General features: G+C 38.7%; 1 protein-coding gene across 1 annotated transcript in view; it reads right to left on the bottom strand.

Moving 5' to 3' along the window:
* LOC150077478 (protein-lysine N-methyltransferase SMYD4-like) overlaps nt 1-27,393 on the bottom strand; it is a 336,848-nt gene that overhangs the window by 73,835 nt on the left and 235,620 nt on the right. Inside the window, exon 14 of the mRNA XM_090385914.1 lies at nt 18,037-18,155. Coding sequence (XP_090242040.1) covers nt 18,037-18,155 — 119 coding nt within the window. The remainder of the gene's footprint in view (nt 1-18,036; nt 18,156-27,393) is intronic.

Consider the following 27,393-nt stretch of genomic DNA (forward strand, 5'->3'; position numbering starts at 1 on the left):
ATCTAACAAACTGTAGCAACAGTACTAAAGTATTCAGAAACTGAAAATTTCTATAGTCATTCAGTATGCTCTCTCTATTCATATCCTAAATACATTTCCCAGTTTCTCAATTGATATCATTAATGCATGTTGTTTTATGATACTTGAAATGCCTACTGAACATAACAAGTGCTCAAATTTAGGAAAGTGTTTGCCTCTTAGTAATTATATCACCAAGAAGCTAACTGGGTGCCAGGAGTTGAAAGTGACTTCAAGGAGTATGATAAAAATCATATTTTTATGCAAGCAAGTGTGACTGCTTTGTTACTGACAACTTTAATTTACCTCTTACTCACTGAAAATCATGTACCAGCAATAAAAAAAGTGGAATCAGATTTTTAACCAAATGCCTGATTCATTTATTTTAACTATATAGTACCAGTGTAAGTACACCATAGTTAACCCATATATTTGAACTACATATGTAGCGTAGAGGGCATCGTTTTAATTGTATCTCATAAAATGGTTGCCTTCACAACGAGATAGCTACTATTGCATTACTTCAAATAAATAACGCTTCTCCAGAAACGATCGTCTGGGTGGTGGTACCGCTGAAAATAAATAACAGTAGTCTTCTCTACTGGAGAAGCGTTATTTATTTGAAGTAATGCAATAGTAGCTATCTCGTTGTGAAGGCAACCACATTATGAGATACAATTAAAACGATGCCCTCTACGCTACATACGCAGTTCAAATATATGGGTTAACTATGGTGTATTTACACCGATACTATATAGTTAATTATTAAAACCCATAAGGATTATGCTCTGTGCATTTAATTTTCCAAAAAAAATTTATTTTAACATATAAGAGAGCAAATGAAGGACTCAAATGCTTTTGACCTAATTTTTGGCAACAATACAGGCAGTATAGGGATATGACAGTGTTGAAACCAACAGTGGGTGGTAACTACAATTATAAAATGGGCAGCATCCAAAGAAATCCTGGTGGTCAAAGGAAAGAATGAGGTCTTCAACTTCAAGGAAGGAGGAAGAGTATAGTAGGTTAAGTATTTCTTTGAACATTATAGGAATTAACTGTGAAATCCATTAATGCATTCATATCAGTGCAGAAGTACCAAAAAAAAAAAAAAAAATAGGTGACAACTGGAGGAGAGACAAGAACCAGTGGACACATAAAATCTTAGGGAGTAACCACCAGCTGGATCTGAACTTTACCTTTGGGTAGTATGTTATTGCTTAAACCAATGTTCTGGAATAAGTTACCCCTTTTAAAATAAGAAAAATGAGTGATTTAGATATTTTTATTTTTTTGCAGATGTAGAAAAAAAGATTGCTTTCTTGCATAATTTGTATTCTGTTAAAAACACTATGAATGATATATAAAGTTAAAAAAAACAAAAAAAACAGGAAAATTTAGAAAAAAAAATTGGAGAAGAAATTGGACAAGCATCTTTGGCTAGGACAAATTCTGACTAAACCTGATATGTAGAGGGTTCAACCTTGCTCTTGTATCTTATTGAGAGACAAAAAAAACAATTCTATCTGGGAATTGGAGCAATTAGCAACAAAGGAATTCTTTGAATGAAGAAAACCACCAATTTGAATGACCAGTTTTAATATTTATTAATATTTATTCTGTAAATAAAACTACATATGTCCTGACACAGCATTTTTCATTCTAGGCAGGCCTTTTAACAAATTATTCAAATACAAACAAACTTATAAAAATTATCGTAATAAAGAATATAACACATATTACACACGCGAACATTTAATTAAATATTTAAACCACACTAATTTTAAGCAAACACTAATTTAAAACGTTATGCCACTTCTTTTTGTAGTTTGTATTTTGTAGTTGTAGTTTTATACAGGAATTTTGCTAGCAGGGATAAGGTGATTGTCCCCTAGTATAAGGCAATGGTCAGGTCACACCTTGAGTACTACAGGTCTGGAGGCCTAATTTTAGGAAGATGTAAAGCTGCTGGATCGAGTACAGAGAAGGGCAACGAGATTAGTGAATGGAACAAAGGGTTGCTCTTACGAAGAAAGGCTTAAGTTTTGCAAATTACAGTGTTTGGAGACTAGGCACCGGCAAGGTGATCTGATAGAGGTGTATAAAGCCTTGAATGGCTTGCACATTCTGATGGGATTCTGCCTCTTGCTCAGAATAATCACCTGAGAGGGCATAAATTCAAATTGAGGAAAGACAGATGTAGGATAGATGTGTGGAAATTTGCCTTTAACCAGTGGGTGGTTAATAGTTGGAACCAACTTCCATCTGTCGTAGTGGAGGTTGAAAACTTAAATAAGTAAATAAGTTCAAGGCAGAAATGGACAAGCATTTGGAGTGAATGGATGGGTGAAATGGGAAGTTTTTTTTTTTTGGCTAATGCTATATATTGGGTGGGAGTTAATTTCCCACTTCACCACCCATATTGGGTGGGAGGTGAAGTGAGAAAGTATTAGTACTGGAAAATGATGTACGGAAGCAAGCTTATACATCGGCCAAAAAAAACTTCATCTGCCCATCCCCACTAATAATTTGTCTGAAACTTCCTTAGACTTTAAGGTGTGATGCACCCTGATGGCAAATATAGGATAAAAATATTTGCTCTGGTGAATGCCAAAATGTTTTATGTGGTAAATTTAGAAATTTATGCAGGGGAGCAACCAAGAGGTCCCTTCCATCAAAGTAATAAACCATTTGATGTGATGGATAGAACGGTACACCCCATATCAAGGGCCAATTGAAACATAAAATTTGATAACTGGTTCTCCAGCTACACAGTCGTAAAGCACTCACTTCTGTTGGGAAAAATAAGGTTTCCCTAGAATTTTTGAAGACATGAGGGAAAAAGTCTATTTGGGTTCCAGGAAAATATAATAAATCTTCGGGAGACGTTTGATATGCTAATAAATGCAACGGATAAGGAGGGAAGTCCAACTCAAAGAATTTTGGAAAGAATTCCATATTTTAGATGCAATCCAAATAATAAAACGAGCCTGGGACAAAATTACAGAAGAACATGAAGGGTGTTTGGAATAAACTCTGTCCTCAGTTTATTGATAATTTTGAAGACAGAGATCGTACAAAATGAAACAGTAGTCTGTTAATATTGCTAACCAATTGCAGCTTGAAGTTTCTAGAACTGACATCACTGGTCTGCTTCAAGCACACAATGTAGAGCTCACAAATGAAAACCTCTTTAATATTGCTAATCAATTGCAGCTTGAAGTTTCTAGAACTGACATCACTGGTCTGCTTCAAGCACACAATGTAGAGCTCACAAATGAAAACCTCTTTAAAATGGCAAAATGTGAAGAAGCTGAGGAAGAAGAATATTTAACAACTGAGACTCCTGCTCGTTCCTTCACTCTCAAGGAGCTTGAAGAAGCTTTTCAACACATAGAAAAAGCAATTGAGATTTCTGAGTCACAAGGTTCAAATCTCAAGTGCATTAGAAAAGTTGCTGCAGATTTTCTTGGAAACAAACACCCCTTGAAGCATTTCTAAAGAAGAAGACAACTCCTTGTGCTTCCAACAAACCAACAATGAGTATAGAGCCAATAAACCAACAAAGAGTGATCAATGAGTATTCATTTAGTCAATGATGAAGAAGAATAAACATTCTTGATTACTGCTACCCATTTGTACATCATAAATTCACGTCATATGTACAACATTTGTAAGTCATAAATAACTTCTTTATTATCATAATTTGTTTGATTTTACGAGGGTGTTTTAATTTCTTTGGCTAAATAAATCATTTTTAAGCATAAACTATTGTTTTGCTGTATTTAACATTTCTATGGTCAAATTTCATTGTTGAGAACGTAACCTGTTTTTAATACTACGTCTATGAGAAATGAATTCCCGCTTTACGAGTTTTTGCTTTATGAGCGAAATCATTTAAAAATCATTTACGAGTTTTCACTTTATGAGTGCATGCTAGGAACTAATTAACTCAAAGTCGGGAACTACCTGTATCTGCAATTCTGCCCAGACATGATACAAGGAAGTGCATGTTGAGAGCCTTGTCAATCAATTTGGCTCTGGAGAGACTGTGCAAGGCTCATGGGGTGGAATTTTTCACAGCATGGTCTGTGCTTGTTAACAGGATAAACTTAAATAGAATGGGCACAATTTGCTGATGCTATTGAGGCAGTATTAGGTGGGTCAGAAAACTGCTAGCTTAGTGGGATATGTATTCTAACAGATTAATTACAGCCAAAAGGTGTTAGAAATTCCAAGCCCTAATGTGAGTCATGGAAAAAGTAAACACTTGGGCTTTGTTAGTGTAACTAAGGGTAAGAACAGGTGCATGTAAACTAATGCTAGGAGCAGAGTAAATAATATTTTATGAATTTGAAGTACTTATTAAGTCATCAAATGCAGACACTGTAGGGATATCAGAGATGTGGTGTCAGTCAAATATAAGGGATGAAGAATTTGAATATGGGAAGTACAATGAGTACAAATGTATCTAAAGTGCTTTGTGGCATTCCACCATTGATCTCTGTAGCATCTGTAAGGTTGGTATAAGCCAAGCCGGTTGTACAAAGGGTACTAGGAAAGTTTTGCAATATGACGCAACAACGAATCACAGGAAGCTGCTTGTTGCTGCATGTTGAGACATGTTCATACGTGCATAGTAGCCGCCGCGCCAAGTCGATGGGCTCAGTTATTCATTAGTAGTGAGAGTGTAAAGTGCTTGCGATGGCATCGTGGTCACGAAATGAGATAAGGACAGTTTTGCGGTATAATTTCGTGCGTGGTTTAACCATAGACCAGTGCTTAGAAGAAATGACTCTTGCACTAGATGATGATTGTCCACATCGTACAACGATATTCAGGTGGTATAGAGAATTCCAAAAGGGAAATTTCACTCTGGAGGATTCTGAGAGGCCGGGAAGGCCACGAACGTCAGTTACGGAGGAAAACGTTACAGCTGTGAGGAAAATGCTTGACGAAAACAGGCGAGTGACCTACCAACAGATAGAGGATACTTTGGGCCTAAATGCACCAGCAATTCGTTCGATTCTGCAAGATCATTTGCACTTGAAGAAACTTTGTTCTCTCTGGGTGCCGCATCAACTGACTGAAGAGCAGATGACACGACGTGTGACTTAGTGCCGGGAGATGTTAAAAAAGTTTGATAAGGGACAATCTCGGTATGTGAACAACATCGTGACAGGTGACGAGACTTGGCTGTACTATTACGATCTGCCGACCAAGGCTCAAAACAAAGTTTGGGTCTTTGATGATGATGACGACACACCTGTAATTGTCAGAAAATCCCGATCTGTAAAGAAGAAAATGATAGCTGTATTTTTCAAATCGAGTGGAATTGTGGAACATGTCGTTTTGGACACGCAGAAGACAGTCACAGCTAAGTGGTATACTGAACAATGCCTGCCTAAAGTCATTGGATCTATGAAGAACCTGCGGCCAAAGTCAAGAATGGACACCTGGTACCTCCATCACGATAATGCTGCAGCTCACCGCACCAAAGCCTGCACCGAATATTTGACCACGACAGGACTGAAACTTCTCGAGCACCCTCCCTACAGTCCAGACCTTGCTCCCTGCGACTTTGCACTGTTCCCGCATGTGAAAATGAAGCTAAAAGGGAGGCGGTTTTCCAGTGATGAGGACCTTCTACGGGCTTGGGACAACGAAAAACCAGTTCTGCCTAGTGAAACTTGGCAGAACTGGTTTAAAGATTGGTTTCGGAGGATGGAGAGGTGTATTGAATGTAGAGGTAATTACTTTAAAAAAATAAATAAACAAAGCTGTATTGCAAAACTTTCCTAGTACCCTTTGTATGTATGTAGTGTGGTAAGTGTCATTTTGGTGAGTGTTTGTGTTGGGGTGTTGTGTGGCTGGCGTCTGGCATCTTAGCAGACAGGGAGCATCAAACACCTGGTCGGATGCACCATGCCCTCTATCCTTTGCCACGTGGAGTTGTACCATGTATAACTGGCCTCCCACCGGAGCAGAAGCTACTGGGAGGGCTGGTAAAAAAAACAGCGGAAAGGAGTGGGGGAGGATAGCTGGTGAAGTTTGGGTTTGGATGGTAAGAAGCTGGGGTAGTAAGTAGAAGGCTTCCCCAGAAAACAGAAGCAAGAAGGATGAAATAAAGTATTTTAGGGAAAGTGGGAGAAGCCCACTCCGGTACCACTCAAAACAAGGAGCTGGGGAGCCCCACCCAGGCAGCCAGGGCCAGCAATGAGCACAGAAATGATGGGGTGGGTCATTATCCCATTGTATAAGGCAGTGGTTAGGCTGTGTCTGGAGGCCTCATTTTAGGAAGGATATATATCTGCTGGAACAGGTGCAGAGAAGGGTAATGATATTGGTGAGGGATATGAAAGGTCTTAGCAAGAAAGGCTTCAGTTCTAAAAATTGCAGCATTTGGAGAGTAGGTACATGAGAGGTGATCTGATTGAGATGTTTAAGGCTGTGAATGGATTTAGCAAGCTCAGTGCTGATAGGATTCTTCCTCTTGCTCAGACTTCACACATAGGGCGGGGGTATAAATTCAAATTGAGGAAAGTTGTTTTGCAGAATAGATGTGTGGAAGTTTGTTTTCAGCTAGCAGGTGGTTGATTGTTGGAACAGCCTTCCATCTGTTGTGGAAGTGAGTAATTTGAATAAATTCAAGGAAGAACTAGACAAACTACTGGAGAGGATGACAAACTACTGGACAGGCAATGGGGGATTTTTTTTTTTTTTTTTTTTTGGCTGATGCTTTATAAGCTTACTTTCTAGCATCATTTGCCACTACTAATACCTGTCATAATACCTAATACCCTGCACCCGAAGAGATCCAAAAGAATTCTTCCAGTCACAGATAGAACTTGAACCTAGATCTTTCCAAATGATTGGCAGATAGCAATGTATTATACTAACTAAGCTGCCACAAGGGAGACATTTAAAATATCTTTGAATAATAATCACTTGGTGGTTACTTCACTCTCTAAAAGATTCCCAAGTTCACAGGGAAACATCTTATGTTTTATAACAACTTTAAGGTCACATAACACTGCTAAAGCCAATGTCCTTATGTAACCTCTGAAGGTTGATATTCATGCTCTCATAATTCCAGTCGTGCTTGCTGATTCTTCTGTGGGTCTTAGGCAGGGTGTTAAGTCAATGGATATAGAGGACATCCATTTGGAGGGAATGGTGTGATTTTTTTTTTTTTGGCTGATGCTGCATAAGCTCATACATTTGCTTTCTTGCATCACATGCCACTACTACTACTACTACTCCTACTACATTTAGTTTTTCTGTTACACTTATATTTACATTTAACAATATAACAAATTCAACTAAACTTTGGTTCCCAAACAACTTGTTTGGGAACTAAAGGCAAATGGAAAAGAAAAGGAGGAATCAGGAACTGGGATAATGATATTAACATCATTATACAGGAAAAGAAAGAAGACTATAAAAAAACGGTTAAACAGCAAAACAACAGGAGCAGAAATTGAATATAAAAGAAAAAGAGCAATAGCTAGAAAGGTATGTAGAAAGAAAAATAGAGAAACGTGGGACCATTTTATATCAAAAATGGAAAGGAATATATCAGTGAAAAGACTCAATTTCAATAAAATCATAAAAAACACGAATAAGGACATTAAAGAAAATATCGATCTCCAAATAATTAAAAAAAAAACCTCGTTACATTACTTCCAAAATTTATGGACAGAAATTGATACTAACTTGTATAATATATCACCAAATGAAAATACAGATAGGGAAGATATATCTTTATGAGAATTTAAAGATGCCGTAAATAATGATAAAGACACTTTAAATAAGTAAATCTGGAAAGTCTCCAGGTGAAGACTTTCCAGAATATAAACATGGAATTAATAAAATATGATGGTAATAATTTTCATAGACATCTGTTAAGATTCTATAATTTTGTTTGGAACCAAGGATCAAGTCCATTAAGCTGAAAAAATGCCCTTGTCATCTCTATATTTAAAAAAAGGTGACAAATCTTGTGAGAATTACAGAGGAATAAGCCTTTGAAATGTTAGATATAAATTATATGCACAATTATTGTCAGCAAAATTGCAGAAATATATTGATCCAGCTTTACATGAAGAACAAAATGGATTTAGAAAGGGAAGATCCTGTATTGACCCAGCTTTTAAATTAAAAATTTTAATAGAGAAAAATTGAGAATATAATGTTGAAACATTTCCCATTTATTGATTTCAGGAAAGCTTTCAATATGGTCTCTAGAGGAAGATTATGGGAAATTTTAAAACAATTAAATATCCCTAATCAATTATTAAATGCTATAACGAATGTCTTTCATAATAACAATTTTTTTTTTTTTTTTTTATGTGAACCCCAAACACGAGAGGTATTAGAACCTATAGTACTTAGTACCGTGCTTGGGTTGGAGGTTGAGAAGACGAAAGAAGATATTTGTTGACATTGGACTTGAACTTCTGTAGATCGTAATTTTCAGGAAATGCGTGTGAAGGAAGGTTGTTCCAGAAAACGGCAGTTGAATGAATAAATGAGGAAGATGAAAAGTTGGTTCTGTGGGTTTGAAGTTGGACAGTAAATGGATGTTGGCTGCTGGCGGCATGTGTTCGGACTGTTTTGAAAGAGAGAGCAGGAATTATAGAAGCCAATTCAGAAGAACAGTTCCCATGGAAGTATCTGTAGAAGAGGCATGCAGCAGAAACAGTGCGTCTATGAGAAAGCGAGTGGAGAGACTCTGTTAGAGATGAATCATTAATTAACCTAACTGCCCTCTTCTGAATGGAATCAAGAAGCCTGAGAGAGGTTTTGGGGGCACCACCCCAGATGTGGGAACAATATTCCATGGCAGGGCGGATTTGCGATTTATACAGAGTGAGCAGCTGTTTGGAAGAAAAGTAACGCCGAGAGCGAAAGAGAAAACCAAGTTTTTTTGATGCAGAGGAAGCAATATTTGTAATGTGCTTGTGCCAAGAGAGATTAGAAGTCAGGGTAATCCCCAAAAGAGATAAATCATTTTGCCTAGAAATCAGAGTGTCACTAAAGATAAGCATAGGAGCAGAAGAATCCTTTTTGCGAGATATAAGACAAGACTGAGTTTTAGAAGGGTGAAATCAACTAAGTTGTCTTTGCCCCACTGGAGAATTACCTGAAGATCGGCATTTAAGGAATTGGCAGCAGATTTTCGAGAAGTTGAAGCTGGTTGAGCAGGACAAGGTCTCAAAATGGAAAGTTGAATGCAATGTGCTATCATCGGCAAAACTATGGATAGGATTTCCAGTCAATGAAAGAAGGTCATTGATATACAAGAGGAAAAGAGTGGGGGAAAGAACTGAACCTTACGGGACACCGGCATTAGTGAAGAAGTTAGAAGACAGAGAGCAATCTACCATTACCCTCAGTGAGCGATCAGAGAGAAAACTGGATACCCAATTACTAAAAACAGTTGGCAAACCATAAGATGGAAGCTTGTTTAGAAGACCTTTATGCCAAACACGATCAGAAGCCTTTGAGATGTCAAGAGCAACTACTTGTGTTTCACCGAACCTTTCCATTGAATTAGTCCATAAATGGGTAACATAAGCCAGAATATCACCAGTGGATCGACACTGACGGAATCCATACTGGCGATCGTTGATCAGATGGAAGGTTTCTAGGTAGTTTAAGAGTTGGCGGTTAATTGATTTCTCCATTACTTTAGAAAGAGTAGAAGTAATTGCAATGGGACGATAATTGGATGGGAGGGATTTGTCACCCTTTTTAGGAACTGGCTGGATATGAGCAAATTTCCAAGCAGAAGGAAAAACACCTTTGGAATAAGAAAGTGAAAAAAGGCGGCAAAGAATAGGAGTAAGTTCAGGAGCACAGGTTTTGAGAACAAGTGGAGAAATACCATCAGGACCTGGAGCTTTCTTAGCATCAAGATTCATCAAAATCCTTCTGATATCCTTTTGATGGAAAACCATAGGACGCATTGAATGGAGCATGTTAGGAATGGTGGGAGGTGTTTTACCAAGATCATTAATACATGAGCTGGAAGAAAAATGGGATGCTAGCAGGTCAGCTTTATCCTTGGCTGAAGTGACAACAGAACCATCTGGTTTGGACAGAGGTGGGAGCAGAGATGGGCAAAAGTTGCGGCCAATAGCTTTGGCAAGAGACCAGAATGCTCGGCTACCATTAGGGCAAGAAGCAAGTTTTCTACTCTTAGCCTGTTCAAACTCTAGTTTCGACTGATTAATAACTGCTTTACAATTGTTGCGAGCTTTGGTGCAGGCAGAAAATGAAACTGAAGAATTAGAAACAAGCCAATTACGATAAGCAACATTCTTCTCTTGGACAGCCTTAGCACATTTATTGGAAAACCAAGGTTTAGATAAAGGACGAGATTTTAAAGTGGAGTGTGGGATAAAGGATTCCATTCCTGTAAGAATAATTTCACTGACATGATCTGAGCAAACGTTGACATCAGAAGTTTTGAAACAGTAAGCCGACCAAGGAAAAGAAGAAAAGAAGTCTCGCAGGTCATCCCATTTTGCATTCTTGTAATGCCAAACAACACGAGGTTGGGAATAGCCATGAGATAAAGGTTCCACTAGAGAAGAGACAATCACCAAGTTGTGATCTGAAGTGCCTAAAGGACCTCTCACTTCTACCGTGTACTTAGAAGGGTTGTTTGTGAGAAAAAGATCAAGCGTATTGGCTGTATGATTAGGATTGTCTGGTATTCTTGTAGGTAAATGAACAATCTGTGCTAGGTCATTAGTAATTGCAAAAGCCTCAGCATCTCGACCTGCTGGGTCGGTGTGACTAGAAAACGGAAGCCAGCTGGAGTTGTGAACTTTAAAATCACCAAGGAAAATTACCTCACCGTTAGGAAAGTTGGACTGGAGAAGGTCAAGTTGCAAAGAGAGGAAGTCAAAGAGCTCCAAGTGATTAGTGGAGTTGGGAGACCGGTAGAGACAACAGATGAATTTGAAACAATGAGGTACAGAAATTTTAAGCCAGAGAAGATCAAAGAGAGCAGATTCCAAATTGCCAAGTCTCTGACAGGGAATATCAGAACGGACATATGCACAAGTACCACCTTTGAGGCGAAAGGAATCATACAGCGAATAATTTGGACATCTGAGATGAGCAGTAGTTGAATCAACCGATAACTGAGATTCTGTCAGAAAAAGTACATGGGGTTTGGAAAACTGCAAGTGGAAATGGACATCGTTGAGATTAGAATTGAGACCACATATATTTGTGAAATGAATTAGGAAGTCCTTGGGAGGTTTAGATCTTTTCGCAGATAAGCTTGCTCTATTAGTTTGACAATTCATGGTGTATTCAATAGTAAGAAAGAGTGGGTGGAACATGCTGCATGAAGTAATGGAATTTTTGGATATGGCGTACACGTGGTAAGAATATACCCAGATCCTTGACATAACGTGGCCTCGACAATGCTCCCCGCATACACACACTACTCGGATTCCCTCCAGTCACTATCTGGCAGAGTAGAGGTAGCAAGATTATACACTAGCTGATCCGGAAGCCTCCTAGAGAGTTAACAAAAGATTTGGTCCGGTCTAGCGGCCGGCCTGCGAACACCGTTTTAGAGCTGTACCCTCGAAATGTAAGGAATATTGGATCTCGCCACGACATTCATCATAACCTCAAAAGTCATCAATCATACTGCATGAGATAGGGAAGGGTTGGCCGGAACTTAGCTCTAGAGACTAAACATGGGTTCCACCACTTCAAGCCTCCAATAAGCAAAGTGGTGGTATTTCACCGGTTGATGAGAGTCATCTACCACCTAGTTCTGCCTGGTAACATAGAGGAGGCGGCGTTCCTCCATGTGGTGTGGGCACCACACCTCGACCCCTGCTTACGTTGGTTCACACCTGGGTGGTCACCCACCATGTACTTGTGCATGGAGGTTATACCCAGGATTACTAACAGTCCCACCATTGTGAAGGTGCAAATAGAGGATTTGGCTGTCACAGACCGTCCAGACTTCGCCGAAATTGGGTCCACTTGACTTGAGTGTCACCCGAATATCAGTTCCATCAGCGTTTTAGACACCCAGGTAGCAAGTACAGCTTGTCTGGCATATCTGAGAGAATGTCTGTGACAACCTCAAGGACCAATTGCAATAAAGTCTAAACTCTGGTAAAACTGAATGCCAATTCAATCAATCGAGGAGTTCATCAAGGATTCCTGATGTCATCATCGTTGTTTAATATTTATATAAATGCAGTAGTCAAAGAATGGAAGAATACTATCAATTGCAGTTAAAACTTTCCAATTTTCTAAAAGTTACAGGTTTAATTAACAATATCCTGAAACCGAATAAAATTAGCATTAGCAGAGGCATTTGATGCAAGAAAGCAAGCTTATGAAGCATCAGCCAAAAAAAAAAAAAAAACCACTTCCACTTCACCCCTCTGATCGTTCGAAATACCTGTCCAGCTGAGCTTTAAACTTATTTAGGCTATCAACTTCCACGACAAGGGATGGAAGTCTGTTCCACCAACCAACCACCCGCTGGCTAAAGGTGAATTTCCGCACGTCTATCCCACATCTGTCTTTCCTCAATTTGAATTTATGCCCTCTCAGGTGATTATTCTGAGCGAGAGGAAGAATCCCATCAGCATTGAGCATGCTCAAATCATTCAAGGCTTTATACACCTCTATCAGATCACTTCACTGGTGCCTGGTCTCCAGACACTGTAATTTGCAAAAATTAAGCCTTTCTTCATAAGAGCACCCCTTTGTTCTATTCACTAATCTTGTTGCCCTTCTCTGTACTCGTTCCAGCAGCTCTACATCCTTCTTTAAATGAGGTCTCCAGACCTGTATACAGTACTCAAGGTGTGGCCTGACCATTGCCTTATACAAGGGAATAATCACCTCCTTATCCCTGCTAGAAAAATTCCTATATATCATTGACAATACACCATGAGCTACTCTAGCAGCCCGTCTGTACTACTCAGAGAACTTCATATCTGCCTGAACAACCAACCCCAGGTCCCGATCATTCTCTACCACTGTCAGTGTAGTACCACAGAGTTGATACGTTGCTCTGGGGTTGCTGTTTCCCATATGTAATACTTTATATCTGCCAATGTTAAACTTCATTTGCCACCTCTCGGGCCATCTACTCAACCTTTCCTGATCCTGTTGCAGCAGCATAGTGTCAGTAGTGTCCTTGACAACCCTGCCAACCTTCGTATCGTCTGCAAACTTGGACATTAAGCTTGATATACCATCATCAATATCATTTATAAATACAGAAAACAATAATGGACCCAACACTGAACCCTGACTAATGAATAACATTAGTCCACGATGAGCAGTGTCCATTGATTACCACTCTCTGTCTTCTCCCCCTCAACCACCCCTTTATCCATAGCAGCAATTTGCTTCCAATGCCACACTGCTCCAATTTGTGCAGCAGTCTTCAATGTGCAACAGTATCAAAAGCCTTTCTAAGACCCAAGTATATAATATTAAAGTTATTCCCTGCATCCAGTTCTTTTGTGATTGCATCATAGTATCCAATCAAATTGGTCAGGCAAGACTTCCCCTTAACAAAACCATGCTGTCTGAGCTATAACTGAAGTCTTGTCTAGATGATCCTGCAGTGTTTCTTTAACCAGTGCCTCCATTAATTTTCCTGGAACAGAAGTTAAACTCACAGGTCTATAATTACTTGTTGTTGTAGTAGTAGTGGCATGTGATGCAAGAAAGCATGTGTATGAGCAAATGCAGCATTAGCCAAAAAAAAAAAAAATCACACCATTCCCTCCAAATGCCTGTCCAGTTCCTCCTTAAATTTATTCAACCTATCAACTTCCACAATGACAGATGGAACTTTGTTCCAGCATTTAACCACCTGCTGGCTAAAGGCAAATTTCCGCACATCTATTCTTTATCTGTCCTTTCTTAATTTGAATTTATGCCCCCTTAGGTTCATAATCTGAACAAGTGGAAGGATCCCATCAAAATTCAGCGTGCTCAACCCATTCAAGGCCTTATACACCTCAATCAGATCACCACGCAGGTGCCTAGTCTCCAGCCACTGCAATTTGCAGAACTTACGCCTCTCTTGGTAAGAGGATCCCTTCATTTCCGTCACCAATCTTGTTGCCCTTCTCTGTACACGCTCAAGTAAATCTACATCCTTCCTAAAATGAGGCCTCCAGACCTGTATGCAGTACTCAAGCCGTGTTTAACTTCGACAATTTCTCTTCCACTTAGCTCTCAGTTATTACAAAATCATTAATATCCTGCTACAATTTGACAACTTTCTGCCATTTTCAAACCTTAATAATTCCTCATGCATGAATGTAGATGCAAAATACTCATTCAGTTTGTTTGCTATCTGAGCAGGATCATCAACAGTCGAACCATCGATGTCAAGTGGACCAATCAGATTCATCCCCTTGCTTTTAGAGTTTATATAAGTAAAGTAATCCTTGCTGTATTTCTTAGCATCTTTTGCCAAGGATTTCTCTTAATCTGCCTTCGCCTGCCTAACCTCCTTTGTGACCTGATTACAGACTAACTTATATCTGCCATAGGCTTCTGAGTCGCTTGATAATTTATATGCATCCCATGCATTTTTCTTCCCTGTTACCAGTCTCATTAGTTCATTAGATAACCATTTAGGCCTAAACCTTGAACAATATTTCTTAATAGGTATGAAACCTTTAGTAGCATCCATGATTAATTCCTTAAACGCTTCCCACTTAGAATTTACTGTTGGTAACATCATCAGTTTATCCCAATCTACAGAATTTAAAAACTTTCTGAGACCACTGTACTCACCTTTACTGAAGCAAAAACCCTTACATTTACCCCTGATGGTAATTATATCTTTAAGTAAATCCCACATCAGTACATTGTGATCACTGCCACCTAGTGGTTCCTTTATCTGCAAATTCTTAATAAGTGTCAGCCTTTGATCTTCCTTTGAGAATTGGGGTCACATTTGCACATCTCCAGTCTGTGGGTACCTCCCCTGAGTCCAAGGAAGCTCTCATAATTATGGCTAAGGGTTTGCTTACTTCTTTTGCTGCCTCCTTTAATATAACTGGATAGATGCCATCCACCCCAGGTGCCTTTCTTGTGTTTATCTTCAACAATTTCTCCTCCACTTTACTCTCAGTTATTACAAGATTCTCTAGCTTACTGCCAGAGTTTAATACACCTCTGGCATTCCCCTCGATGAATAACTCCTCATGTGTGAATGTCGATGCAAAATATTCATTTAGTTTGTTAGCTACCTGAGCAGGATCATCAACAGTTGATCCATCAATATCAAGTGGACCAATCTGATTCATCTCCTTCCTTCTAGAGTTTACATAAGTAAAGAACTCTTTGCTGTTTTTCTTTGCCAAAGATTTCTCATAATCTGCCTTTGCCTGCCTAACCCCCTTTGTAACTTCATTACAGACCAGCTTATATCTATCATAGGCTTTTGTGTCACATAATTTAATTTATATATATCCCATGCATTTTTCTTCTCTGTCACATGTCTAATTCATTCATCTGACATCCATTTAGGCCCAAATCTTGAACAATATTTCTTTGTTGGTATGAAAAGCCTAGTAGCCTCCAAGATTAATTCTTTGAATGCTTCCCATTTTGAATTTGCTGTTGGTAACATCATCAGTTGGTTCCACCGTATAGAATTTAAATACTGTCTCAGTCCATCATAGTCGCCTTTACGAAAGCAATAACCCTTCCCTTTACCCCTAATGGTAGTTACCTCTTTGAGTAAATCCCACTTCAGCACACTGTGATCACTGCCACCTAGTGGTTCATTTATCTGCAGATTCTTGATGCATGAAGAATCACTACTGATGATCAAATCAAGAGTATTACTCCCTCTATTTGTCTCCCGAACATGCTTATGTAGAAAATAATCATCCGATAAATCCACAAAAGCCTTGCTAGTGTGTGTGTGTGACCAGCTCCCAAATTCCAGTCAATATCTGGGAAATCAAAATCCCCCATTATAAGACTCTCTGATTTACTGGCCCACTCTATTTTCCCGTACAGTTTCTTATTATACTCATCAGAGTCATTAGGCCTATAGCACACTCCTACTCTCAATTTTGATCTCCCAATGCTTATGTCACACCAAACTGACTCGACACTGCACTGTCCAGCGATGTCAACTGGCTTTACTTCCTTGGATTTTATGTGTTTCTTAACTAATAGCATAACCCCTCCTCCCTTCCTATCCTGTCTATCGTTTCTGTAGACTTTGTACTCCCCAAATTCCAGTTCTGCATTCCTTATTATCTGTGTGACACCACGTCTCTGATATCCCAACAATATCTGCCTTTGATTTTTTCAGCAATACCTCAAATTCATCAAATTTATTTACTAAACTCCTAGCATTGGTGTACACGCAAGTATACATGCACCTGTTTCTATTCTTAGCTACCCTAACACAACCCATGAGTTTACTTGTACCGCAATGACTTCCAGCAGTCTCTGAAATATCCTGCATCTTGTTTAGGCCTAAACCTTGAACAATATTTCTTAGTTGGTATGTAAAGCCTAGTAGCTTCCAAGATAAGTTCTTTGAATGCTTCCCGTTTTGAATTTGCTGTTGGTAACATCATCTGTTGGTCCCACTGTATAGAATTTAAATACTGTCTCAGTCCATTGTAGTCGCCTTTACGAAAGCATTCAAAGGCATACAAGGATAAAAGCTTATAAGATAGCAAGACCCACTTTACTCTATGGAAGTGAAACAGAATTAAATCAAAAGATGAGAAAAGGATTGAAAGTGCTGAAGTGAAATCTATTCGCCAAACCAGTGGCTATAAATTATTAGACAAGAAGAAAAACTGTGATATTCATAAAGAATTACGTATTTATCCAATAATAGATAGAATCTATTATTGGATCATCTGGATCATGGATTAATCATTTGGATAGAATGCATCCAGCAAGATTACCAAAGAAGATTATGAAATATTGGCCAGTTGGAAGAAGAGATCCAGGACGTCCGAAGAAAAGATGGACTGAGACCAGAACAGGGCAGCTGGCCTAAATCCTTGAAAAGATGATGATGTTACACTTATAAGTTTAGTAAAGTTGTTTATGTTCCTTGTGGCAATAATTTCTAAGGGGTTGTTTCTAATAGTGATAATTCTGGATGTATCTGGACACAACTCTGGATTATATTTTCTGAAAAGTTTTGGATTGTTTCTAACTTCAATATAGCTAGGAAAGGACATATTAGACTGTTCACCTACATTACTATACATTAATATGATGTTTCGGGTAACTTACCTACGATGGCGGGTACCGGTAAGATACCCAAAATGTCATATTAATGTATAATAATGTTGGCAAAAAGCCTAATAAACTATATTGTTTCTAACTGTTACTTCAATAACACATCTCAATAAAATATTAACAACTAATCTTGTCCATTACACAGTTTTGGAGAATCAAGAGATCTCAACATTACTGGTAAACCAACTTTTAATTTCAGAAGATGTGCTGGCATCCCTGGTAGTTCAAATGAATTTATGAATTCTGTATACCTGTACAGAGCAATGTTTCCACTGCCTTTCAATCAGAATGACATTCTGGAAGAATTTTAATTAACTTTGTTATGAGAGCCGGATATAAATTTTGACTCCCATCAGGTTACTTCTCAGAAACTTAGTAGTTACAGTTTGGTGGAGACTGGTGAACAGAGAAACATACAACTTGTTCTTATAAGAACAGATTTTGTTTTTGCAATTCTGCTTTAATGTATCTTATATACTTTATAACCTTTTCCTCTTCATGTCACATTGCATGTGACATCTCACCTAATTTGCCATTTTAAAATTATAATTAATTATTATTATAAGTCACAAATTAAAGTACAGTATATATAACCTCTGCTTTATTAAGTGTTCTGATCCCTTTTCAATATGAAAGGTTCAATATGATTTTACATATTTTAGAATAAATATGGTACTGAATAAGATCTTATGACACCTTCATATCCCTTACCTGATATCTCTGTTCCCTTTCATCTTCATTTTCACAGGCTTCACAAATGCAAAGGAAAAAATATTGCTCCAGTAATGCTCTCTGACGATCATCACGAGTCATGCGCCGGAAATGTGGACCTGATTATACAGGAATTGAGTAACTTTAAATAAGCAGGTGTTTTTTTTTTAAAGTTTCCACTGCATTAGAAATTAAATTTCACTAATAACTAATACATTAAATTTCACTAGTAACCAATACAACTGATGCTAGTACCAAGAATCTGAGACAGTAGGTGACGCACATTAATCAAATTTTGGTGCAGTTTAATTTCAAGGGTCTCCGCAATTAATAACTTTGTATAATTAACGTTGTTAATTATACAAAGTTGTTAATTATACTAAAATACTTAACACTGAATGTTAAGTATTTTAGCTTTGTTGAATAGGAAGATGTGGCCTTCAATGACTGCATGGAAAGTGAGTTCCAAAGCATAAGAACAGGAAGCAAGGATAGAATGCCGAATGTTGCTTAACCCCCGTATCGAGTTTACAAAGTGTGGAGCCCTAACAGGCAGGGAAAGCCCATGGTGTTCTTTCAATGATTTATTGAACATTATCCTGTAGAGATAGAGAGGTCATAGTCCCACTGCAGTTGTAAGACCACATTTGGAATACTGTGTTCAGGTATGGAAATCTGAAAAAAAAACATTGAGCTTCTTGAAAGGGTCCAAAGACGGGCAACTTGCATGGTGAGATCAGCAAAAGTACGACTGTATGAGGATAGACTATGGAGCTCGGCAACCAGATCCCTCAGAGGTGACCTGATTGATAAGGTGCAGAGAGGGATTAGTAAACAATTAATAACTTTGTATAATTATGTTGACTTAAGTATTTTAGATTTGTTGAATAGAAAGGTGTGGCCTTCATTGACTGCATGGAAAGTTATTCTGAAGCAGAAGAACAGGAAGCAAGGATAGAATGCCAAATGTTGCTTAACCCTCGTATCAAGTTTACAAAGTGTGGAGCCCTGGTATGAAGAATTGCAGTCTTTACAAGATATATTATAAACTTAATTATTTATTTGAAATGCAAAGGAAAATTGGACTGAGCACTTGTTTAGAACTGCATGTAGTTTCTTTGTGGGTCTGGATACAATTTTGAATTCTGTGTCTTTGAAAAGTCTATTTATCTGGTTGTATCATTGTTTTATATATGGAAAGGAAATAAAATATTTTTTTGTTACTATTATTGGCTGGTATGGTTTTATGTAATCTATATAATTTATAATTTGTGTAAGTTGAGTAACTTATACAGAAAACCCACTACTACTGGTATGTCCTTACATTACAACAGTTACTGTCCTTTTACTTATAAAAGGTTGATTATCTTAAACCAGTTTCTCAACGCATACAAGTATTCTATGTTTGAATTGGCTTTAAACACTGAGATAAAAATATTAACTAACAGATTTCAAAACAGGGGTTATGCACTATCTACAATAAACCAAATAAGAACAGGAGCAAAAAATAGGTTATATAAAACCACAAATGTATATTTTATAATAATCCCAGGGGCTCACATCTGGTGATTTGGGTTTGGCACACCCAGGGTGCTGAGCTGGATATCATCATTCATCTATTTCTTTGCAATTCCTTGCTACTCCTGACACTTTCTCTCTCTTTCTCTCAGGGTAACTCATGATTTTTTTTTTTTTTTTTTTTGGCCAGTGCAGCAAAAGCCTCAGGCTACTTTGCACCACATGGCTAATAATAATAATAATAATGATAAAATACAGACACAGGATTGTTTACCAGTATAGTATGCTTTCAAACATTAGCTTACCTAGGAATTTTTGTATCTGTGGATTTCTGTTTGGGTTTTCTGTTAGACAACTAATTTTGACTGCATCGTGACAGACATATACCATCAACAGATATTGCCTGCTTCAGAAACATTGAGTCAAGCCTCTGTTTATAATGCCTCTGCTCTCTAGGCTTGGATATCAACAGATTTCCAAAGCTTTGTTAGAAAGAGAAGCTCTGACCTCAGAATTTGTTTTTTTCACCTGTATGATATTGGTGGTGAGAGCTGTAATTACCGCTACCCCACTGCTTTAAGTGCATGGTGTATGACACATTGCAAAATTTTGAAATGATGAAATATTTTATGGATATTGCTCGGTGGATAGAAATTCATTCAAGGATTGTCTGATCAAGGAAGAACCACCCAGATATTATCGACGTTGGAGATGAAAGTTACTGTCTGACACTGCTGCTGTCAATAAAGAATGTCCTGATTACAAAAGAGCTATTGATACAATCAAACAAGTGAGTAACCAAGTAGTGTGTGAGTAACCAGCCCCCAAATTCCAGTCAATATCTGGGAAATTAAAATCTCCCATTATAAGACTCTCTGATTTACTGGCCCACTCTATTTCCCTGTACAGTTCCTTATTATACTCATCAGAGCCATTAGGCCTATAGCACACTCCTACTCTCAATTTTGATCTCCCAATGCTTATGTCACACCAAACTGACTCCACACTGAACTGTCCAGCAATGTCGACTGGCTTCACTTCCTTGGTTTTTATGTGTTTCTTAACTAATAGCATAACCCCTCCCCCTTCCTATCCAGTCTATCCTTTCTGTAGACGTTGTACTCCCCAAATTGCAGTTCTGCATCCCTTATATCTGTGTGACACCACGTCTCTGATATCCCAACAATATCTGCCTTCAATGTTTTGAGCAATACCTCAAATTCATCAAATTTATTTACTAAACTCCTAGCATTGGTGTACACGCAAGTATACCTGCACCTGTTTCTATTCTTAGCTACCCTAACACAACCCATGTGTTTACTTGTACCGCAATGGCTCCCAGCAGTCTCTGAAATACCATGCATCTTGTTTTTCAGGCTTCTGCTCATTCTAATAGAAGCAGTGCAAGAATCTCTTTCACCTCTGCCAGTGGCTACTGTCAATCTATTGGTCTTTGTCTCCCCCCAAGGTTTAGGCCAAAATGGATGACAGATGAACTAATGAGGCATATGGCAGAGAAGAAAAATGCATGGGATACATACAAATTAACACATGACACAGAAGCCTATGATAGATACAAGTTGATATGCAACCAAGTTACAAAGGAGGTTAGGCAGGCGAAGGCAGATTACGAGAAATCCTTGGCAAGGGATGCAAAGAAAAACAGCAAAGAGTTCTTTACTTATGTAAACTCTAGAAGGAAGGGGATGAATCAGATTGGTCCACTTGATATTGATGGGTCAAGTGTTGATGATCCTGCTCAGGTAGCTAACAAACTAAATGAATATTTTGCATCGACATTCACACATGAGGAGTTATTCAGCGAGGGGAATGCCAGAGGTGTATTCAACTCTAGCAGTAAGCTACAGAATCTTGAAATAACTGGGAGTAAAGTGGAGGAGAAACTGTTGAAGATAAACACAAGAAAGGCACCCAGGGTGGATGGGATCTATCCAGTTATATTAAAGGAGGCAGCAAAGGAAGTAAGCAAACCCTTAGCCATAATTATGAGAGCTTCCTTGGACTCAGGGGAGGTACCCATAGACTGGAAATGTGCAAATGTGACCCCAATTCACAAAGGAGGATCAAAGGCTGACACAAGTAATTATAGACCTGTGAGCCTAACTTCTGTTCCAGGAAAAGTAATGGAGGCACCGGTTAAAGAAGCACTGCAAGATCATTTAGACAAGACTTCAGTTATAGCTCAGACACAGCATGGTTTTGTTAAGGGGAAGTCTTGCCTGACCAACTTGATTGGATACTATGATGCAGTCACAAAAGAACTGGATGCAGGGAATAACTTTGATATTATATACTTGGATCTTAGAAAGGCTTTTGATACTGTTGCACATGGAAGACTGCTACACAAATTGGAGCAGTGTGACATTGGAGGCAAATTGCTGCTATGGATAAAGGGGTGGTTGAGGGGGAGAAGACAGAGAGTGGTAATCAATGGACACTGCTCATCGTGGACTGATGTTATTAGTGGAGTCCCTCAGGGCTCAGTGTTGGGTCCATTATTGTTTTCTGTATTTATAAATGATATTGATGATGGTATATCGGGCTTAATGTCCAAGTTTGCAGACGATACAAAGGTTGGCAGGGTTGTCAAGGACACTACTGATACTATGCTGCTGCAACAGGATCTGGAAAGGTTGAGCAGATGGGCTGAGAGGTGGCAAACGAAGTTTAACATTGACAAATGTAAAGTACTACACATGGGAAACAGCAACCCCAGAGCAATGTATCAACTCTGTGGTACTACACTGACAGTGGTAGAGAATGAAAGGGACTTGGGGGTGGTTGTGCAGGCAGATATGAAGTTCTCTGAGCAGTGCAGACGGGCTGCAAGGGTAGCTCATGGAGTATTGTCAATGATATACAGGAATTTTTCCAGCAGGGATAAGGAGGTGATTATTCCATTGTATAAGGCGATGGTCAGGCCACACCTAGAGTACTGTATACAGGTCTGCAGGCCTCATTTCAAGAAGGATGTAGAGCTGCTGGAACGAGTACAGAGAAGGGCAACAAGATTAGTGAATGGAACAAAGGGGTGCTCTTACAAAGAAAGGCTTAAGTTTTGCAAATTACAGTGTCTGGAGACTAGGCACCAGCGAGGTGATCTGATAGAGGTGTATAAAGCCTTGAATGGTTTAAGCATGTTCAATGCTGATGGGATTCTTCCTCTAGCTCAGAAAAATCACCTGAGAGGGCATAAATTCAAATTGAGGAAAGACAGATGTAGGATAGACGTGCGGAAATTTGCCTTTAGCCAGCGGGTGGTTGGTTGGTTTTTTTTTTTTTTTTTTTGGTAGTTGTTGGCGCATCGGCTTCTGTGGCCATATTGCACCTCCCAAGGTTTTTGCAGTACTTTGATCCAAGCCCGAGGCGGGAATCGAACCCGCGACCTTTGGGTTGCCGTGCAGGTACTTGACCCACTCGGCTAGCCTGGTCGGCAGGTTGGTTGGTGGAACAGACTTCCATCCCTTGTGGTGGAGGTTGATAGCCTAAATAAGTTTAAGGCTCAGCTGGACAGGTATTTTGAACGAACAGAGGGGTGAAGTGGAAGTGGGTTTTTTTTTTTTTTTTTTTTTTTGGCTGATGCTGCATAAGCTTGCTTTCTTGCATCAAATGCCTCTACTAATGCTAATGCTAACAATGAACTAATTATAGGGAGTCAGAGCAAGACAGTGAGTTGGTTAGCGATGCATGTTAATGGACAGAGGACAAAAGAGGTTATGCTGCAACTTACTAAAGCTATGAAGGAATGGGCCATGAACCTTGTGCTGATTGAGGAGCTGTACACCACAGGTGATAGAGTGATGGGATATCCCCTGGTGTACAAGATTGTTCAATTCAGTAATACTCCTCAGTCAAGACATAGTCATGAAGAATTCCAACTTGGTTATAATATGACTGCTCTCTCTTTTTCACACGGAGTCTGCAAGGTCCACTGGGGTCATTATATTTCTTCTCATTCTACTGACTGTGCAATGAATATATTGATAGATATATCCAGTATCTGGAAAACATGAATCAGCATTGGGGAACCAAAACATCATTGAAGCAATGGATTCCAATGTTGGCTCCACCCTCAATGTAACAGTTTGTTCTCTGGCAGTTTTTTCCTGGGTGAGCAATCGAGTCTGGAGGGACAGACATATCCTGGATCTGTTCGCTTACTTTAAGGTGCCTTCAGTGCCCTGTGGTGGGACATCCTGTGCAGGGCTCATATGGTTCTGTGTGCTAGAAACTTATATTTTGTTCTGAAGGACTACAGCAATACCCCCACATAGCACTGATAATTGGTACCAAAACTATTCCGTGTTATGTGAAACCATGCTGATTGAGGTATAATTATAATGGGTTTTAGTTGAATGCATAGCAGAGAAATTTTCTATAAACAAATTATAATAAATCTATACAAATTTGCACTTGATAGCCTATTAAAAGGATTTGAAATTAAAAAATATTGCAAACATTTTTTAATGAAAAGGTAACATCACGAGATGAGAAAAAAAACTTTAAAAAATGGCAGTTGTTTATTTAGGTATTTCAATAATGATGTCTGGTGAAGTCATCTCTTCTTTTTCTCAGTGTTCAAGTCTTTGTAGCATCAAATCCCATCTTGTAAAATTTGCCGTATCTTGATGCTAAGTTCAACATTCAGATCTCCATTCATAATTGCCTCACAGGCCATGTCAACCCCCTGAAAAACTTTCTCCAATTCTTCTGTTTAAAATACTTTTGGTGCCACTTCAGAATTGTTTTCCTCTTCTTCATATGCGGTTTGCTCATCAATTTCAAGGAGAGTTGCATTGTCTAAGTCACTTGCATGTGAGTCAATGCAGTCAGACTTGGGATTTGGAACTTTGGACACTGTCAGTGTCCAAAGTTCCAAATCCCAAGTCTTTTCTGATCTTCACAATGTCTTCCGCAGTTGTCTGAACTTGCAATTCAAAACCAGTGAAATCATTTATGAAATTGGGCAAAACATGCTGCCAAACAGAATGCATTCTGTTTGATTTCTGACCAAGATGTGGATATATTTCTGATCATATTTAAAAGGGTAAAAAATAAATTTTGAAATTAAAAATTTGAAAAGCTATCACGTCTTCTCGTCAAGATGAAATTAAGAATACTGAACACTGTTGCACGTTGCAGATGACTGCCTGAGGGGAGCTACTGTCACATGTGCATTAGAGACAATAGAGTTGGCACCACAGTATATATGTACCGTACCTAGGCTATTGAATAGGTTTTAATATGTACAGTAAATTTTCGACTTAAACTTAATTGAAAACCGTGTTGTAGTGAAACCCATGCTGTTTGAAGCCTTGCTAAACGAGGTATTGCTGTACTTTGAGAACAGAGTGTAATGGTGAGGTACAGTATTGCTGAGAAGTATTAGTAGTGACAAATAATTCAATAAAGCAAGCTTATACATCAGCCCAAAAACAATTTCAATTTCACCTATCCCATTTTAATATGTTTCATATGGGATAGGTGAAATTGAAGTGAAAATATGAGCCGTGTTAGGGTAGAGATTTAAGAGTAAAAACGGACACACAAGTGCTTGCATATACACTGCTAGGTGCATATCTCTTGCAAGGTAGTCAAATCCTTTGTTTAAATTACAATTTAAATACACAATCTCAAAGTTATTTCCTGCATCCATCTCATGAGTGGCACTGTCATAATAGTTTCTGTTATTTAAATGTGATTTTCCCTTTACAAAACTATACTGAATAAAATAAAACCATTCCTTAATAAAACCATTTCTATTTAGATGACCCTGTATTGCATTCTTACTCACCATCTACAACATCTATTGTGTTGAGTATGGCTGCCCTTGGGAGTTGTTTCTGGGACTTAACATGTAGAATGTAGTCCTGATGAGTTTCTAAAACATGACATGGAGGGTATTGATTTGGTTACTTACGCAGCTTTTGATTTTGATATATGAGAATCCAGAAAACAACTGAAAGAGAGGACAGTGCCAGTTTTAGGCTCATCACCTGAAGTCATCTGTATAGGTTCACCATTTCAAAGTTGAAACCAATAGTGATACTGAGAAGTACTCTTGGTTTAATGAGGCTAACTGTTGTTCACTATGGCAATGTTTCCCTTAAGTATTTGATGCAGGTGAAGTACCTATGTTTTGGTTGATGTCTTGGCAAGAGGTTGTCTCTTACTGGTCACATTATATACTTGAAAGGTAAGATCAAGGCTCCATACACTGAGCTCTGAAAAGGTCATAAGAACTACGTTTGCTAATCTAAGGCAGACCCTAAACCTCCTATATAAGAGTATGTGTTCCAATCATAACATATGTCGCTGGGGGTTGGTGTAATAGGGTTGCAAGTACTTCTATTACAAAACATCTGATGGTGGCCCAGACGTTTTCCTTTCTCAGCATAAATTTTGTGCACCAAACTGTGCCTACAAATGCACTGAGCATCCTTGCTGGTAAGATGGCAGGCTTATTAGTGATCTATGAGACTATGTAAAGAGAAATATCCCCACAGAAGTTTTGGACATCTGGTTGTGCTTGATGGTGGAGTGGCTGGTGCTCCCATAAGTATACCATATGATTGGAAGTGAATCACTGATGACTTGATGTCCATATGACAAGATCATAGGAACAACTTTGAGAAAGGGAGATTTACTTATGTCGTCCTGCCTTCTGTCTCTACTGCTGACCACAGGCATAAGCCATGGTTGCAGTTCCAGATGCTTGCCTCTCTTCTCATGGGACTTGGCTTGAGAACCAGCTAGGATTTGTTAATGTTAAGAGTCATGTTGTTCATGTTGATGAAGGATGTTCATGCCCTCCATGTTGATGTAAGAGATCACCTTGGGCAAGAGACCCCTCAATCTAAATGAGATTAATCAATCTAACTTGTTTTCTTCCCAAAGGGAGTTCAGATGTTTAAAGATATTATGTTTTTCCCATCAGAACAAAAGCTACAAAGTGAGACCAACCTTATGGTGGTTGCAGTAACCCAAAGCAATGTATAGTGCTCTGTGCAATTCCTGCTGTGGAGCTAAGTGGCCATGCTCTCCTGCTCATCATTTGAGTTGAGTTGTTAATAAAAAAAAAAATTGTTGTTGTTATTTTTGAAATTTTGATTAAATTAACAATTTTTACAAAATTAGAACTGTTTCAAAATTGCAATGATGTTAGTTTGTTGACATAGACTAGGATGCACATGGGCTTTGGCCCAGGTGGTATAGTGCCTGCAGAAGTATTAGAATTAGTAAAGGCATATAGCCAAGAAAGCAAGTCCATACAGCATCAAGCCAAAAAAAAAAAAAAAATCCCCTCCTCATTTCGCCCATCCACTCACTCCAAATGTTTGTTTAGTTCTCTTTGAATCTATTTAAGCTATCGACTTCTATGACACACTGAAGTTTGTTCAGGAAATTAAGCACCAGCTGGCTAAAGGCAAACTTCTGCACATCTATCCTACAACTGTCTTTCCTCAATTTGAATTTATGCCATCTCAGGTGATTATTCTAAGCAAGAGGAAGAATCCCATCAGCATTGAGCATGCTCAAACCATTCAATGCCGTATACACCTCAATCAGATTACCTTGCAGGTGCCTAGTCTCCAGACACTGTAATTTGCAAAACTTAAGCCTTTCTTCATAAGAGCAACCCTTTGTTCCATTCACTAATCTTGTTGCCCTTCTCTGTACTCATTCCAGCAGCTCTACATCTTTCCTAAAATGAGGCCTCCAGACCTGTATACAGTACTCAAAAGTGTGGCCTGACTACTGCCTTATACAAGGGGAAAATCACCTCCTTATCCCTGTTAGAAAAATTCCTTTTTTCAT

This window comes from Mastigoproctus giganteus, chromosome 12, assembly GCF_048544385.1.
Source record: "Mastigoproctus giganteus isolate SK-2022 chromosome 12, ASM4854438v1, whole genome shotgun sequence".
Taxonomy (NCBI): Eukaryota; Metazoa; Arthropoda; class Arachnida; order Uropygi; family Thelyphonidae; genus Mastigoproctus; species Mastigoproctus giganteus.